At 41.8% G+C, this 15,696-nt stretch overlaps 2 protein-coding genes across 2 annotated transcripts; one reads left to right on the top strand and one right to left on the bottom strand. All coding sequences in view use genetic code 11, as the record gives it.

The window, feature by feature from the left end:
* Positions 1–5,766: 5,766 nt before the first annotated feature.
* Positions 5,767–7,488, top strand: EGR_09967 (hypothetical protein; the record flags this gene model as incomplete). The annotated part of the gene is made up of 1 exon (XM_024499216.1): positions 5,767–7,488. The coding sequence occupies one exon, from the start codon at positions 5,767–5,769 to the stop codon at positions 7,486–7,488; it is 1,722 nt and encodes a 573-aa protein (XP_024346362.1).
* Positions 7,489–10,087: 2,599 nt separating this feature from the next.
* Positions 10,088–15,140, bottom strand: EGR_09966 (hypothetical protein; the record flags this gene model as incomplete). Its single annotated transcript, XM_024499215.1, has 6 exons — positions 10,088–10,214; positions 10,372–10,421; positions 12,278–12,391; positions 14,427–14,572; positions 14,607–14,675; positions 15,062–15,140. 6 exons carry the CDS (start codon positions 15,138–15,140, stop codon positions 10,088–10,090), a joined length of 585 nt encoding a protein of 194 aa, XP_024346361.1.
* Between the last annotated feature and the right edge of the window lie 556 nt (positions 15,141–15,696).

Below are 15,696 nucleotides of genomic sequence, written 5' to 3'. Positions count from 1 at the left end.
ACAACTCCTCTTCACTTCCTTGTCAACTGCATTGTATTCTCCGCAGCATTCACCATCGCAATGGCCTTTCTGCTCTGTGCCAATACGGATTACTTTGTTTTTGGTTCAGTGTCTCTTAATTCCTCTCAGTTTTATTCGAATTCACGAACTTCCGCCATTTTGGACAATACCAGCAGTAGAACCAATTCCCCGCCCTCAGTGCAAAAAAAGCACAACTATATATTTTCGAAAAATCCTAGCAGTGCCTTTCCTTTTTCCTTCTTATTTCATGTTCTTGGCGCGTATTTTCTTCTCCTTCCGACACCATGGGTGCTAGGAGAACAAGCAAAAAACGAAGTGGTAGATCCAAGTAAGTTATTGCTGTTTTATAGGTAATTTGCTGAAATTATGCCTATTTATATTTGATTTGCAAAAAGCTTAAAATTTTTCAATTCATTAATTAAGTGGTTAGAATTGAATCACTGATTATCCTTGAATAGACGCTGTTAGTAAAGGTCATTAAATGGTAATGAAGCAAATTGATCTAAAAAGATAAATTCAAGTGGACGTGCTTAAAAATAACAACTTTCCAAAACTAAAATTTTGCGGACAAATTTAGTTACAAAAAGTACGACATTTAGTGACTTTTGCTCATTTATCGATTTTCATCTTCCATTTTATTAATCTGACTGGTACGGTTTACTTCATGCGCACTGCTTTACTTGCAGTTTCATCTTCATGTTTACAATAAAAAGCACGCTCGATATGAAAAACAAGTGTCTTGCGCATTTGCAAATTATCGTATTTTGATGCTATAAAATCCACGAAACATGCCAGATAATGGCGTTTGGAGCCCGGTGAAAGAACCTATGCTAATCTTGCCACGGTGCCTTTCCGTGCATAATCTTCTTATTATCCACAGAATGTCCAAACCCATGCCTATTTATGCTCTCATTTAGACGTGTTTATTGATATATTGCACACTCAACTTGGACTGTTCACCCCCACAAAGACTTCAAGGTGGTTATTGAAAATAAACATACAGACTGCAAGAGAATATTCAAAGTGAATTGCTAATTAATCATGACTGCCTTTCTAGACATAATTAAACTGCTCCGCTAAGCCTCTAAGCACTCACAGTCCCAACATGCTGTATTTTGCAGGTGAAAGCATGATACGTCAGTAGTTTCTCTGCTCCTAACGTCTCCTGTTGGCATTTAGTTAGCGCAGACCACGTTGATTCAAGTTGGCACATGGAAGTTGTCGGATACCAAAGGAGGTTAATGAGAAAAAACACCCATAGGGTAGCCATAATGACAAAATTTGGAATACAAAATGTCACACACTGGCTGAAAAGGATATTTTGACCTCTTTGCAGGCTAAACTGCAAGCATGATCCAAAGGCATTTCTATGCATCCATTGTTGAATCCATTTCCGGTATTTTATAAAGCTGCGAAGTTAGACATGGTTGTCCAGTTCTTATCACAAGCTCTCACATAGTTCCATTCGATACCTTTGGCATCCGTTCTGCAGGAAGTGTACTTAGCTAATTCAGTATTAAAATGCCTAAAATGACCGCGAACTTAAAGTAATCATGTGGAAGGAGTGATCTCTGCACTCAATCTCGTCGTATTTTCCCACCAATGTTGGACTAACCTTTTTTGTTCACAGCTTGCATGCTGCTATGAAGCATTCGGATTGGGCGGTCATTTTTTCATCAAAAGGCAGAAAAAAGCATTTCCGCTTTCAACTCTGCTTTTAACTGGCGGTGATACGGTCTCATACCAACGACGGGTTAGAAGTGAGGGATTTTTTGCTCTGACACTTCTCAAAACATAGGTTCTTGTGTTTTGCCTGGGGGCAGTGAGCCTGTCTAAATCGTAGTGGAAACTCGAGTGTCAGCTCATTTTCGCTTCAGAAGATAAACTCTAAAATTCATCATTAGGGCAGGTTAGCTTTAATGGAGACCAAAATAAAGCCTATTTGGCGCGATTAACTGCATCAGTCTGACAACTACTTCGTATCAGGAAACTCTCCACCACTCAGTAAAGCCCCAGCCCGAGGGTAACTTAGAGGCTGTGCCCATGAGCCAACTAAATAGGGACATACCAAACCTGTCTAAATTAGAGACGCTCCGTGTGTGTGCAAGCTTAATTGCCGAACATTAAGGAAGGCATTATTAGTTTGCGAGTCACTAAACAGGCAGGCGACTGTTTAGGATGGAACAATTCTTCGCCTAGTAATTATCAAGCTCATTTATCCTTGATGCTTTAAAAATCGTATCATTTATAGCTATGTTAGTTCGTGATCCGACACAGGTATCGTTCATCGGTACTACGGACGTAGGCGACCTCGATCAACTGACACCAGGTCACCCAGAGTGCATTCAGACGGTTCGCATGGCACATTGTCACATTTATCCTTCACGCTCCAAACATTACAGGATATGGAGTTGGGTTGATTATTTAATCACCATCGGTATAGTTTGTCTGTGCTACAGCCATAGATGATCTGGTAGAAGTGCCGCTAGGTCAGCTAAAATCCATTGTGTTTATTTAATATTCCCGTTTTGAAAAATCTTACTTCCCCATGTAAAATGAGTGACTAGAAACGCATTATTCACCCATAAGTTCGAAGGCAATAAAGAGTGCGGTAGACTATTTCATGTCGCTGCTATTTATGCATTATCCAGGGTAATGGTCAGTCTCTGGTTAGACACTAAATGCGCAATTATTCAGCGCATAATTTTGTCCCAGATACGATCACTCTTACGACTGATTCGTTAATGGCATCGCCAAATAGATCTGCAATAAGATCCTTACTATTACCAACAATTAAGTGAAAATTGATTCTGTTTAAACAGAGAGTGATCATTTTCGGTAGGGAAGATGGTACATCTATGAGCATTAACAAGTCGTGGAAAGTCATTGCGTGCTAAATATACCCATGAAAAAAGGGTTTTTTTAGGAGTGGTTGATAAAAGGAGTGGGGATTTTCCGTCTTTCTTTAAGAAAATCCTCTTTATTATTCATAGACTTACTACTTGTAAAGAAAATTGGCTACACTCTATGGGTGAGGGAAGGAGTGGCAATTCAATAAACGGATTGTAGAGAGGGGAAATTGGGCGTTTTTTCACTTAGAAAGTTGGTGGGAAACATAAATGGTAAATAAGCCACCGACTACTTCAACTTGACACTGTCGAGGTGTCTCGTGGGGATCCACTCACACCAACGTCATCCACCCAATTCTGAACAATATGCGGAATAGATGGTAACCCTGCCATTCATGTCCTTCCTAAAGGTTTCACTTGAAATCTAAGTAAATTAGCTAACTGTGCCCTCAACCTTCTCAATAGGCGTTGATTCGGTTGACAGTCGCCAAGGAAAGGAAGCTGAGCTACCTTCTTTCTCCCTTTGCCATCCCCTTTACTAAGGCCTAAGTTACCCCTCGAACGGCCTAATAACTCACATGAATGTGGCCTTTGCGTGGCCATGCCTCCTCTAGAGAGAGAGGCTTGATGAGATTGTTATCCCTTTTTCAGTGAGGACACGCAAATCAGCCGCAAATATTCATCGGCTATGTGACACCTAAATCATGGCGCTCTTTCCTCCACTTAACACTTAATTGCCTTCAAAAGTGCCGCGAATTAATAGATAAGTATTGCAATGATAATAAAACCCTCAAGTGACCATGATTGTAGTCACATCCATACCGGGTCACTTCTTTGCCAAAAAATCGGCCGAGTTTTATGGGGTTACAAAAATATTATCCGTGGTTTGTTGGCGGATCACTGATTTGAGATGGAGGAAATAAGTCTGTGTTATCATGTAGTTAATGCCGTAATCTAGGGGGCTCTGATCGAGGCCTTCAGAATCTATTAACTAACTGACCTGGAAACAAAATTACCTCATTCCAAGTCCTCACATTCACATATGCCAAGACTAATATGATAGACAGCCCTTAAACGGGCACGTTGAAAACAGGTTGACATTCAACAATTCATTTTGTTGCATTGCCTCCGGTAGGCTCTTTGAGTTGATAACTTCCACGCAAGACGAATGGAGAAATTTTAAATTAGTTGTGAACAAAGAATGCACTTTATTTTTCCGGTTCAATAGGCAGTTTGCCAAAGGACCTGACTTTAAAACAAAGACCTCATTACTATTTAATTTTGAGTCCTATGTACCGCGACCGACCGACCGAACGGCTGACTTGTTTTAAGTACAAATATTAGCACAGAATGAAAGTTATTTCAGTGTAAAGACACCGTGTCGTAGCTACATCCACCGCTTCATCGCCCTTAACGCTATTCACCCTCCAAGCGCAGTCTTATGGCACTTTGACAAATAGGCGAAAATTTCCTCCGTGTACCCAGCTCAAGCCCTCTCCAAATAAGATTTCTCAGTTCGTTTGATCTCACAAGGGGCAAAATTCTCCCTCTGTTTTTCCATTTGCAGCACGCAACGGCGGGGGTAGGTTAAAGCGCTTTTGGGTTCAAAAATTAGCCGCATATTACAGCGGTTAGAAAACTTTGCATAATATAAAGTGGACTTGATTTACTTGATTTACCTCATGTAGATGCATAGCCTCCACTAGTAGGGAGAAAGGTATGTTTTGGGAGTGGCGTGTTGCAAAGGAGTTTTCGTGAAAGAATACACCCATAATCTCGTCGCTTTGCCATTATGGTAGTGTTGGTCCCAATTACGCGGTAAATGAAAAGTTATTCTTTCACCTCGGTCGGTGGGAGGGCCGAAATCAAGCAATACTAAGGCGATAGGGCCCACCCTTGGGGGAGGGTTCTCTGCGCTCTAGGTAGCGCGTAAGAAGCCCCAACTAGAGTGGCATGTGATTAGCCGTGTCATACATCATATTGTAAGAGGGTCTTGAGGGTAGGCACCTTCCAGTGCTTAGGGCGGAGTGGGGCAAAGTGTAGAAGATATTAATAACGTCACCAACTTTTATGTCTCAATATACCGCACCTTGTTATAAAGCTTTCACAGCTATAGACAGTAACATGCCTTCCTTCCACAACCAGCGGCACATAATCAGATAGGTGAGTTTATAACCCTCCTTTATACTGTGGGAACAACTGGGCCGAGTTCCACCTTCCCGAAAAGCCTCTCGTATTTTGCGACTCATGTAAGATATAAAATCTTGCAGCACTTTTTTGTGCTTCACCATAGGCAAAGTGGTTTGATGGCAATAAAAAGGGCAAAGGGACAGTAACAACCTTCCATTGAACAAAATAATACATGTCCTCTCTAGGTAGGCAATAACAAACCAAACACCTAGTCATTTAGTTTTTGACCTAAGTAATTAAAGGAGGGGATAAAAGAGATCGAGGTACGGATCTCCTTCAAGCACTTCCCCATTCGAGGATAGCACAACACATTCTCGGTTGCCGCTGAACCAAGATTAAATGATAACCAGTGCTTCGTTGTTCTTGTGTGTAACTGAAGTACTTAAGACAAAAGTTTGCAGTTCAGACATGTTTTGGCAATGTCGATGAAGTCAATCACATAGGTAGCGCTCCTGTGTGTGCCTCTGTGTATTTGCAAATGTGGCACCAATCAATAGGGTGCTTAGCATTATACCTCTACAGCTCCGCATAGCCTCACACAAAGACCATGTGACATGATTAAGGAAACTACACGAGCCATTTAGCACCGTGATCGCATGAAAAGCCACTGAACTACTTTGATCCGACTCCCAGATCTCTCTCACTTGTATGTGGTATCTCTTTCCAAGACATAGTTTGGCAAACGGATCTCAGTTTCATCTTTCCAATGCTGTCACCAAAAGAAGTGATGCAAAATACTCGCCAACGACATCCAAACTTGGCTATCAAATTGGCATCAGCGGGTCTCCTATCAACTCGACTCACAAGCTCGGATTTGCTGGCGGTGCAACCGCCAACTCTCGGGGGAATCGGTCAATTGCCCCAAACAAAGCAGCAAGAGAACGCAGTGGCTGATCTTAAAGCAGCTATTCTCCAGCACTCCAGTGGAATTAAAACGACCTACACTGAGAAGATCGGTGCTAGTAGGAATGTCGCGTTTCGATCGCCTTCACCAGAAATCATCAATTTCTTCCTTGCCTTGGCCTTTCTCGCCATTCGAATCTCCTATACCTTTTGGACGGTTTGGCCCACATTCTCTTTCCTCACTTCCATTCTGCTCATATGTTCTGGTGTTTACTTGACCGTTGAGTACGCGGCTATCAGTCTACTGGTTCAGCTGACTGCTTGTCTCACTGTACATGCCAACTCGACCAACATCTATGGGCCCCTGGTTATGGTTCGATTGCCTATGCGATTGTCTGCCTGGCAGATGATCATACTAACTGTTGTTGGTTACTTCATCACTCTCAGTAGTTACGGCGTCCTCTTTCATTTGGGCTTAAGGCAGTTTTACAAAGCGATCCAAAAGAATTATTATACTGTGGTAAATGTTCTTCGACTCACCAAAGGACTAACCAACACTGCAATGGAGCTGGCAGAAACGCCAACGCTTTGCAGTGGGACACCCACGATGGAGGAGAGTAAAGGCTGCCAAATGTGTCACTGCTGGCCTCTGCAAGGTCGAACTCTCATTATCGTCGGTTTTCTTTCGCTCGTGGCCAGCACACTTATCCGGGTACCATGTTTATACGATATTTTCCTGCTTTACTGGAATGAAAAAGACTACCTCTGTCTCACTACAGTGGCGCTCTTTATTTGCGTACATCTAGCGTGGCTCATGATGTGGCTTGGATTTGCAATGAAACAGAAGTGGAACTTCCGCATGAGCTACCCTCTGGAGATGCCACCATGTCTGGACCCGAACGTACAAAATACATTCTTGACAGAACCTGCAGTCCAGAGCCGTTTAGTTTATACACCTATTCAGGAGTGCAACGAAGATGCTTCCCTGGTATTCCCGAATCAGAACTTTTTCTCACCCCTACAAATCCAAAATTCAGGTATCTCTCTTCATGATGCCACCTATCTACCTTCAGCTCAACTGCAAGCAACATCCAACAGCCTGAAATACCCTCCACGTACTCCAACACCACAAGAAATGATTGAAGGCCAGATAATAGCCAACAAGTTCTACGGAACCAATATAGCCGCCCAATGCGTAGGTACACCGGGAGGTGAATTGGTTCCTTTGCAGGGCCATTATCTCCTGGCACCGACAACACAGAAATACGCCTCCATACGAAGGCTGAACTCTTGGGGGCCAGAAGTCCCTAAGGAAAAGCAGAGGGTGGTTGTAAGCGTTACTGAGACCACTTTGCCGAATCAAGTGCTACGAGGTCCTCGAACCATCTCCTGTGAGACTGCGAGAAGTAGTGACACGCGTCCACAGTCGGTATTGCTTCAACCAAATGAAGAAAGCAAAGGGGTGGGAGGAGGAGAAGGAGAAGGAGAAGAAGGCAGCATGCTTTTACAGATGACTCCCATTGCTTTGCAGGAGAGTGGTCGCAGTACTGCCAGTTCTGCTGATCAGATATGCAGTCAAGTTTGAAGGCGACTCACAATCTACCCTTCATTTTTTTGCCTTAAGTGTGCTTGTGTGTGTGTGGCGCGATGTGAGGGTAGAGATTCAGGTCCTATTCTGCATGCGTACAATCGCTATCACGGTGCCTAGAACCTACAGTTTTGTCTGTGTGTGAATGATGAAATAAATGACTTTGCGCCCCCTGTTGTCCTCGTGTGCACTCCAGTCGGAGTGTCTTTGTGCGCCTAAGTTGTCCCGCCCTGTACATGCGTGTATTTAATTCGTCAGCCCCCAATCAAGAGTAAATGTGTTAAGTCTGCACCTTGGTTCACGTATTACAAGAAAGATGACTTTCTTTTCAATGCGGTGCTTTGAAAGATTTGGAACATTGCTGGCAGTCTTGGTTCAAAATACAAAAACACACTGATTTAGATGTGGGTTGGCTGGTCTTCAAGTATCTTTAGGATAACAAAAAAGGTGAGTGTGTTATTGACATGTGTAAGAGTGGAAAATTTGACTACGCATACTTCAACACGAAACATTTCTTCCTTATGTGAAAGCAAATTCAGATACCACATGTAATTTTTAATTTAAATGTAATGCATTAATTATTTGTTGAACTCTCAGTTTTGACAACAGGCTACTTGGGGGCTCCGCCATTGTAACTCCGTGTAGTGGCCTGGCCTCCAGGTCATGATGGTACACCCAATTCCCTCTTTTTTAGCCAGCACATATACCGCCCAATTAATCTGCCTTTTTGCAGCAACTGGAAGTCTCAAGTCGCCACACAAACCTCTTCGAAAGTGTTGAGAAGTCAAACGCCTCACCAGAACTTGTAGACAGCAGGAAGAGCACTAAAGAGTGAAATTTTAAACGCCTCTTTTACATAAAAGCTTGCGACACCTTTGCATGATCATGTGTGAATTGTTATCCATGCATTCTAATCAGCTCAATATAAGCTTTGTTTTCCTATCGCAATAAAATGCCTACAACAATTAGATTTTGGACCTTTCGGTCAAGTAGTTATTCCACTTGGATGAACAAAAGGGCAATTTTCGCTCAAGCCGACAGAGGCGCGCCATGTTCTTGCAGGTGAATTAGACTTGGGTATGGCGTTAGCTGGGTTGTGCATTAGAGACCAATATCTTAACCACCGAAACACTAATAAAGTAATTGGAGCAGCAAGCAATAAATTCGATCAAAAAACAAGTATTTTATATTTTGCAACACAATGTTTCTTTAATCCACTGTATTGCGGCAATAGGTCACGCAGGACTGCGCCAATGTACCTCCGCCAAGCCATGGCAGTGATTCCTGAAGCCCTTCTGCACATCAGCAATGTATATGCACTCTAAGTAGTATGTCTTCTTTGTATAAAGGAAAGTCTCTAACTGATACAGGTTCGCCCTTTTTTCCAGTTAGAATAATGATTTAAACGTTAGCGCTTTTGGGTTTGGTGGCTACTGAAAAGATCCGAAGGCTATGCTCTGCCAAAGGCACAGTGGTGGAGCTCTAAGTGGATTGTTGTCAAAAACGAGAGTCAAATAAAGTATTAGAAAGATACTAGGAGAGAAAATGTATTCCGGAAGTACGGAAGGGTTGTGGACTCTCACATGGCCCGGAGCCCTGCCGGCAAGCGGAAGTACGATGTCGGGGCTAAAGGTGTCTGCAAAGCCAAGGAGATGAGTAGAATAAGCAATCAACATATGACATCGCACCGTCATTGGACTCTTAGTACACCTCGAGGGGTCCTTCTTCTAGGTGCTTTTGACCAGGTGCAAACCGGTTCCCGGAAAATGTGGTTCATGTGGTAGGAGCTAATGATGGAGCCCTTCACACCTCCAAGCAGACAAGAAAAAAGAAATTCGCAGGAACAGTTTTTCGCAGTTTTTGTATTTAAAAAGTTATTAACTTCGTGATTTGACAAAAATAGGGTCCATAGGCAGTCTTTTTTCGTGCAATTAATATGAGATTAGCGTGCCTTAAGTGGAGGATTCGCGAACTTGTCAGTATGCCCTCAATTATAACTGAGGCAAGTTTTGAAATAATCAGATCAGTCCCTACGAGAGTGGTGGTGTGAGTTCTGCCCTTGTTGTCTTGATTGGTCTCTCAAAAATGTCCCTAGTCTGTGGAGATTAGAAAGTGAGAAACAAAGTGTGTACTGAGAGTAATAGACGTCGAGTTGGAATCAATGCATTATAACAGTTCCCTTGCCCGAAATTTCGGCACTTTTATGAAGACCTATTCGGACAAAGTTGGCAATAGTTCCATCACCGATTCTTGCATGTTTCAACTAGTGTTGTTGCTTTAATTGTTGTCCAAGTTTACTAAATATTCCATTAGTCGAATCATGCTACCATTGAAGTAATGAATAAAATGGCATTTAAAGCATGTAAGTGCAAGGTGTAACATACTCGCATTCAACGCCATCACTCCAAGTCCTTTCTGATGTCAAAAACTGACATAACACGAGGGTAATAATATGTATTGCCGACGTCCAGAGTTTCTAAGTGCCACTGGCAAGATCTGGACGCCGCGTAAAGGAGCCTCAATTAACCGCGAAACCCGAACTAAATGTTAAACTAGCAATCGAATTATAGCATAAAATTTAACATTCTTTAGACATCTAATATGCATATAGTGGGAACAATGTACTTTTAACTTTACTTTCTGCCAAAACAAGGCTCTCAGTACTTCCTGATTTCTCTTTCGTCAATGCAGAACTCTCAGTTTGAGAGAATATTTCCAAACAACTCCGTAATTTAAAATCCAATGTTCGAAGCGTAAAATGTTAAAACCCCACGCCTTCCAATCCACCCATGGCACACTGGTATTGAATCCCTACGCCATGGCTTGTCCTTCCCTCTACCGACTAGTGCTATTAGGAAAGTGCTACTTTGGAGAGCCTACGTGCCTTTGTAGGGACTACTTGCAAACAACAATCCTTTGTTCATAAGGACCTAAATCCTACATTGGAAGAACAACTGAAGTACAACCGAACCAATTCACCAAGCAAAGAGTATACTCTTCTCTCGTGAGACCCAGGAACTGGCATCTGGAAGAAGGGATGTAGCAAATAGTAAAACAATGTTTCGGAGGCATAACGATGAGCAGTTGAAATGCTAGATAAACTGCTTGCAGTCATTCATTTAATACAATCATAGATTCCCCCTGGATATAAATTTCCTACATAAATTTTGGTATGTCGTAGCATTAACGAAGGCCCACGTATGTTACAACGCTTCGTCCACAAAAAGCACTCTTTAATAACAAAACAATTATAAGAGTGGCACGCAAACGTGGGCACTCATTGGGAGAAAAAGCATTATAATAGTAGACGCGAATAGAAACGTTGCCAAAGCCGTGCTTACTCTGAAAATGCAGACTGGCCTCACCCTCTGGGAAGCTTTTGCAGTAAATTGGACCACACTCATGCATTCCCGTCACTTCTATTTCTCAATCGCATTCCACAATGAGGAGGTTTGAACAAAAGCCTGTCAACCATGCGCGCTCTTTTAATTCATTTAACGTGTCAGTTGGTTTGGGAGGTGAGTAATTGCCGCCTTGGAAGCATGGTTGGGAGCGTGCGTTCAAGTGGAGTGAATGCGTAGTGGCAAATGAAATTAATTACTATTTATGGCCATTTGGGGAGTCTTTATTTCACTACCTAGCCTTTATAATATTTCCTTCATAAAATGGTAGCAGGTGTTATTTTAATAGGCAATGCTACGACTCTGGGGTAATTAAATATTTGTCTGCGTAATGCTCATCTCCGGATGGTCTTAGACGCCCTCACCTACACCCTATTGAGTTGCCGCAACCGGACATTCATAAATCGCATTCGAGGCTACCTTTGAATGTCACAGCTCTGTGTGCTGGTTAACTTTACGTTGATATGAGGCGTTATCCTGAGGAAATGACTGCCTTTCCATGCATTATTTCTTATTTATACTTACTGTATCGTTTTAATTCTTAAGCTCACATGCAGAGAAACCACACTTCTAGAGTTTAATAAATATTTCTACAAGAAGTTGCGGCCTTTACTTAAGACAATTACTAATGTTCTCCTCTAATCTCCCACAGATCTACTAAGGAAGATAAATTTTTAAGCTTACAACTACTTTGGCACTCTAGCGAAGCCGACCGACAGGAGAAGATGTCCTGCCAGAAATTCTGTGGTTGTGCTCCAACGAACCACTTTGTAAGGTCAGTGCAAATTTAACTAAATTGAACAATTTGCAAAACCTGTGGCCATATTTGGCATTTGTTAAAATGCAACCAATTTTGGCATTTCTGCTCAGTAGTTAACACCGCTTTTTCTCAGGATAGCTCTTTAATCCGTGGTTAAGCCTACTAGGAGGGCTGAATTAAGTGCGCCTGAGGGGACTGCAAACGGCTGCAGGCAAATGCCGCATAGTGCGTGGAATGATTGCTCCAACTGCAATCCCTTTACAGTAGGGCTTATGTCAGTAAAAATGTTTGTTGTTTCAAAATTTGTAACTGCAACATTATGAGATTCGTTGGGATGTTCGCTGAATGCTAAATAAGTAATGTTTGGTACCGAGTCAACGGGATAAGGGGATTTGTGTAAAGTCGTTCCTATGCATAAAGGTTCAATGAAGGAGGTTTTTTAGAGTGCTAAAGGGGATCAGCAGATAGGCAACGATGTGGGCTATTGCGAGTTGATTTACTATGCTTTAAGCAGTATGAAAGAGGAAAACAGGTTAGGAGATACCAATTCTCTGCCTTGCACTTCTCTCCGATGGAAGAAGACGTATTAGGGAATTGATAAATTATTAAATTATGAAGCGTTTACCTTAAAGGAGCCACCGAAAGATTGTTTAAGTCTATTAGGTTTTTGTATGTTTTTATTCATCAAAAGACGAGATTGTGACTTGAATGCAAAGCCTAATCTCAATGTAGAGAATACCTTACCTCAAGAAAGATGCATAGTAGAAATATCCCAACTATTCGTTTAGGTGATTATTTTGAAGCCCAGCTTACCAATATGGAAAGCACTAAAATCACTTTTCAAGTAAAAGCACGCAGGATCACCAAGAAACCACAGTACGCTTAATTTGTGAACCACTTGGAGATGTCTCGGGTTTTAAAACAATTTATTTGCATACCTATATTGGAAAATCTCGAGTCATGAACCAAATCGGGCAATGCATTGGAGGCAGTGAATGCTATCCAAGTTATTCTTTCTCGGTCTGACAAGAAAGTTATCAGTAACACAAGAATTATTCTGCCTAAAATAAACTACTTATCAGGAAATTGTTTCAATAAAAAGTACATTTCGGTGCCTTTCAGATACTGTGAGGGAATGTTTGTCGCACCGAAGGCCTAACCTTCACTGAAAAGGAAATTCACTATGGCGATGGCACAATCCTACGTAGGGACATGCCTCGCAAATAGCGTTCTCATTTCCTCCTAATTCTGCAAAATTATGTTGGAGCATACTTTAAATGTGAGTAAGAATAAAGTGTCTTGAGTAGAGTAAGAACTGACGAAAAGCTGTAGAAATGCATTCCTTAGGGGTGGTCAATATCCCAAACAAATGTTATATAAAGACCACATTTGATTATTGACTGGAAGCACCATCACGAGCAGAGATTATACAGGCAGTTTTGGCTCTCTCTTTTTATTGGTTTATCTTTGGATCAAACCTTTGAGATCCAGTAGGTTTGTGCTTTTTCTCCTCCTGCCACTTTTTTGTCTCGTGTAGCAATGTAATGGAGGCGAAATCTGCTTTTTGACACTGTGGTCCAGTGAATCCACAGCAACTCTCATGCATAATGCTGATTGCAATTTTGTGCCAATTGGCGCTCTGACTGCTGAAATAATTACGGAGTGTACGAAGGTGCCAGAAGTGAAGTCACTCTCAGAAAGTGTCAGATTTGCCATCAGACATAATACAAAATTCTCGCTCTCAAGGAGCACCTCCACATGCTGACTGGCAGAGCCTGTCAAGTACATCAAGTACAGCACCGAGGTAGAAAATTCAGCAGGATTTGTTGTACCATGAAAAGATTATCCCACCTGCAGTTTGGAAGGGGGAGGGGTTGACAGATCAAAATAATGAAAAAATAAACTTATTAGCATATGAGAACATGAAATGAGGAAATTGAGTAAAAAGGAACATTCCTGAGGTAGTTAGGCTTCTGTTGTTCGCTAAACAGTTAGCGAATGTTTGAAAATAATTTCATTAGCTGTCAATTCCACCAGAACCCAAAATATTAGCGTCAATTTGGGGGAGGTAGTAATTGGTTTATTGGGCCGGGCCTCCATTCCGTCGTCCGATTTATAAACATTTACCCGGATTTCCGCTAGAGCAAATAGGTGGTCGCAATATGAGTGGCAGTGATTTTTCAACTTAATAACTTTCTCTTTCGTGGGAAACAAATCATTTATTTTTCGAAATGAGAAGTTGACAAATATTAATACTTTTTTGTTTGCGGAACATAGTGGCTCCTACTCTGTGATCAGCCAAATTCAAATGAATTTTTTAATGCTGGGAATTTTGTCTGTTATGCTTCAGAGTTTCCCACTGTATTAAAAGAAATATGACAGATTAGTGGACAGTCTTATATCCCCCCATTGCCTTGTTTTTTAAATTCCAACTGTGGAATAAAACCAAGCGTTTGCCGATCTCTCTTTGAGACTCCTTCGGTTGGTTTTGTCCCGTCGTGTGAAGCTTTGCCGGCTCTCATCTTCGTTAGACCCACTCGGGTATGGTCGCGGTGAAAGCGCCATGAGTACCGTGATACAGCACCACACCTGCGGGCTGAAATTTGCAAACGAAAGGATAGGGCAAGCTTAGGTGAAGTTATTCTGGCCATTAGGTTGTGAGCAGTAGCGTTGAGGTTATGTACAACCCACAAGCATTTTTACCCCTACAACAGCCATTTCTTCCAGGGTTGGCTTCAAGTACACGGCCCAAAGGCCTTAAAATATTCGCGTACGCCAACATCACCCATATTTGTCACAGGTATCATGGCGTGTTTCAAACTAGTCAGTTCATGAAACAATGCCCACAAATTTAATTTGTGCTGTGGAATTGCAGATAAGTGCTGCTTATTAAATAAATGATAAGTTGATAACTGATATCCTAATGAAGTGCATTTCATAATGTGTTCGTTTACCATTTTGTCTCGGAGATGGGAAGTAAGACGACGCCGCTAGATCCGACTCGATAGTTAAAAAATATCCTGCTACTAAAATTAGACAATTTTACTTGCCTCCCGAGTAAGCTCCTTTTCGTATAGGTAACGGGCTCTAGGTTTTGAATGTGTTATTTTGCGGTAAATAAGAATGCATGCCCGTGCCGGATTGGAATTTTCCCTCACGGCGGTTAGTCGAACCATTCGAGCATTAACAAACGAACTGCCTTGTGAACAGGAAAAATACAAACATATTTCTCTTACGTCCGACTCCACAATTTATAAAACCTATTTTACCTAGGCATCTGGAAGGCAACGAGATATTCCGATTTGAGTACCAGCAAAAAAAATTTTTTGCCTCCTCCCACTTAAAGTAATTCCTAGATGCTAATTAGACCGAAAAACAGCGAACAGAAGCTTTTGCCGCCACAGCTTACCAAAACTGGTAATACCACGGCTATGAGTCGACTTCACTGCTTCAGCAATACATAAAACAGGAGGAAAATGTGAACTCATTGCCTTAGGAACAAAATCCGCTGGGGCGAAAATCCAGCTTGAACGAAACCCTACTGATGGCCGTAGCTCACAGTGAGCATTCAAGCTAGCATAGCAGTCAACGGTGAGCTACATCTGAGGATATGGCAATTTGTTATGTTACTGCAGGAGAAGTTGGCCTCGCGTCATGAGAGTGGCCTGAAATGAGCGCCTACTCATATGATTTCGAAGCCGCAAGAATTGGTGCATACTCTTATCTATTGAAATCCAATGCCAGCTATGATAGCAAAATATTCAGTTGATTAAAAACATAAAAAACACTAATAATATGAGTGGAAACAAATTAACAACTGCACAGACCTCGTAAGTCAATTCAGATGCAATTGCATTTTAATAATTTATTTGCGGAAAAATGGTCTTAGATCAAATTTATAATGAAGGACGACAGTGGGTGACGAGGGAAAGGTGGGAGCATTAAGTATATGTATGGGAGGTGTATTACCATATTCAAGCGTGTGTTTCAGGCTGGAGAACAAGCGTTTGGAGGAGAGAGAGAGAGAGGAATGATTAGTAGAGC

The sequence above is a fragment of the Echinococcus granulosus genome, assembly GCF_000524195.1.
Source record: "Echinococcus granulosus chromosome Unknown EG_S00180, whole genome shotgun sequence".
Taxonomy (NCBI): Eukaryota; Metazoa; Platyhelminthes; class Cestoda; order Cyclophyllidea; family Taeniidae; genus Echinococcus; species Echinococcus granulosus.
Note: the sequence above shows the minus strand (reverse complement) of the source record. Positions and strands in the feature narration are given on the sequence as shown.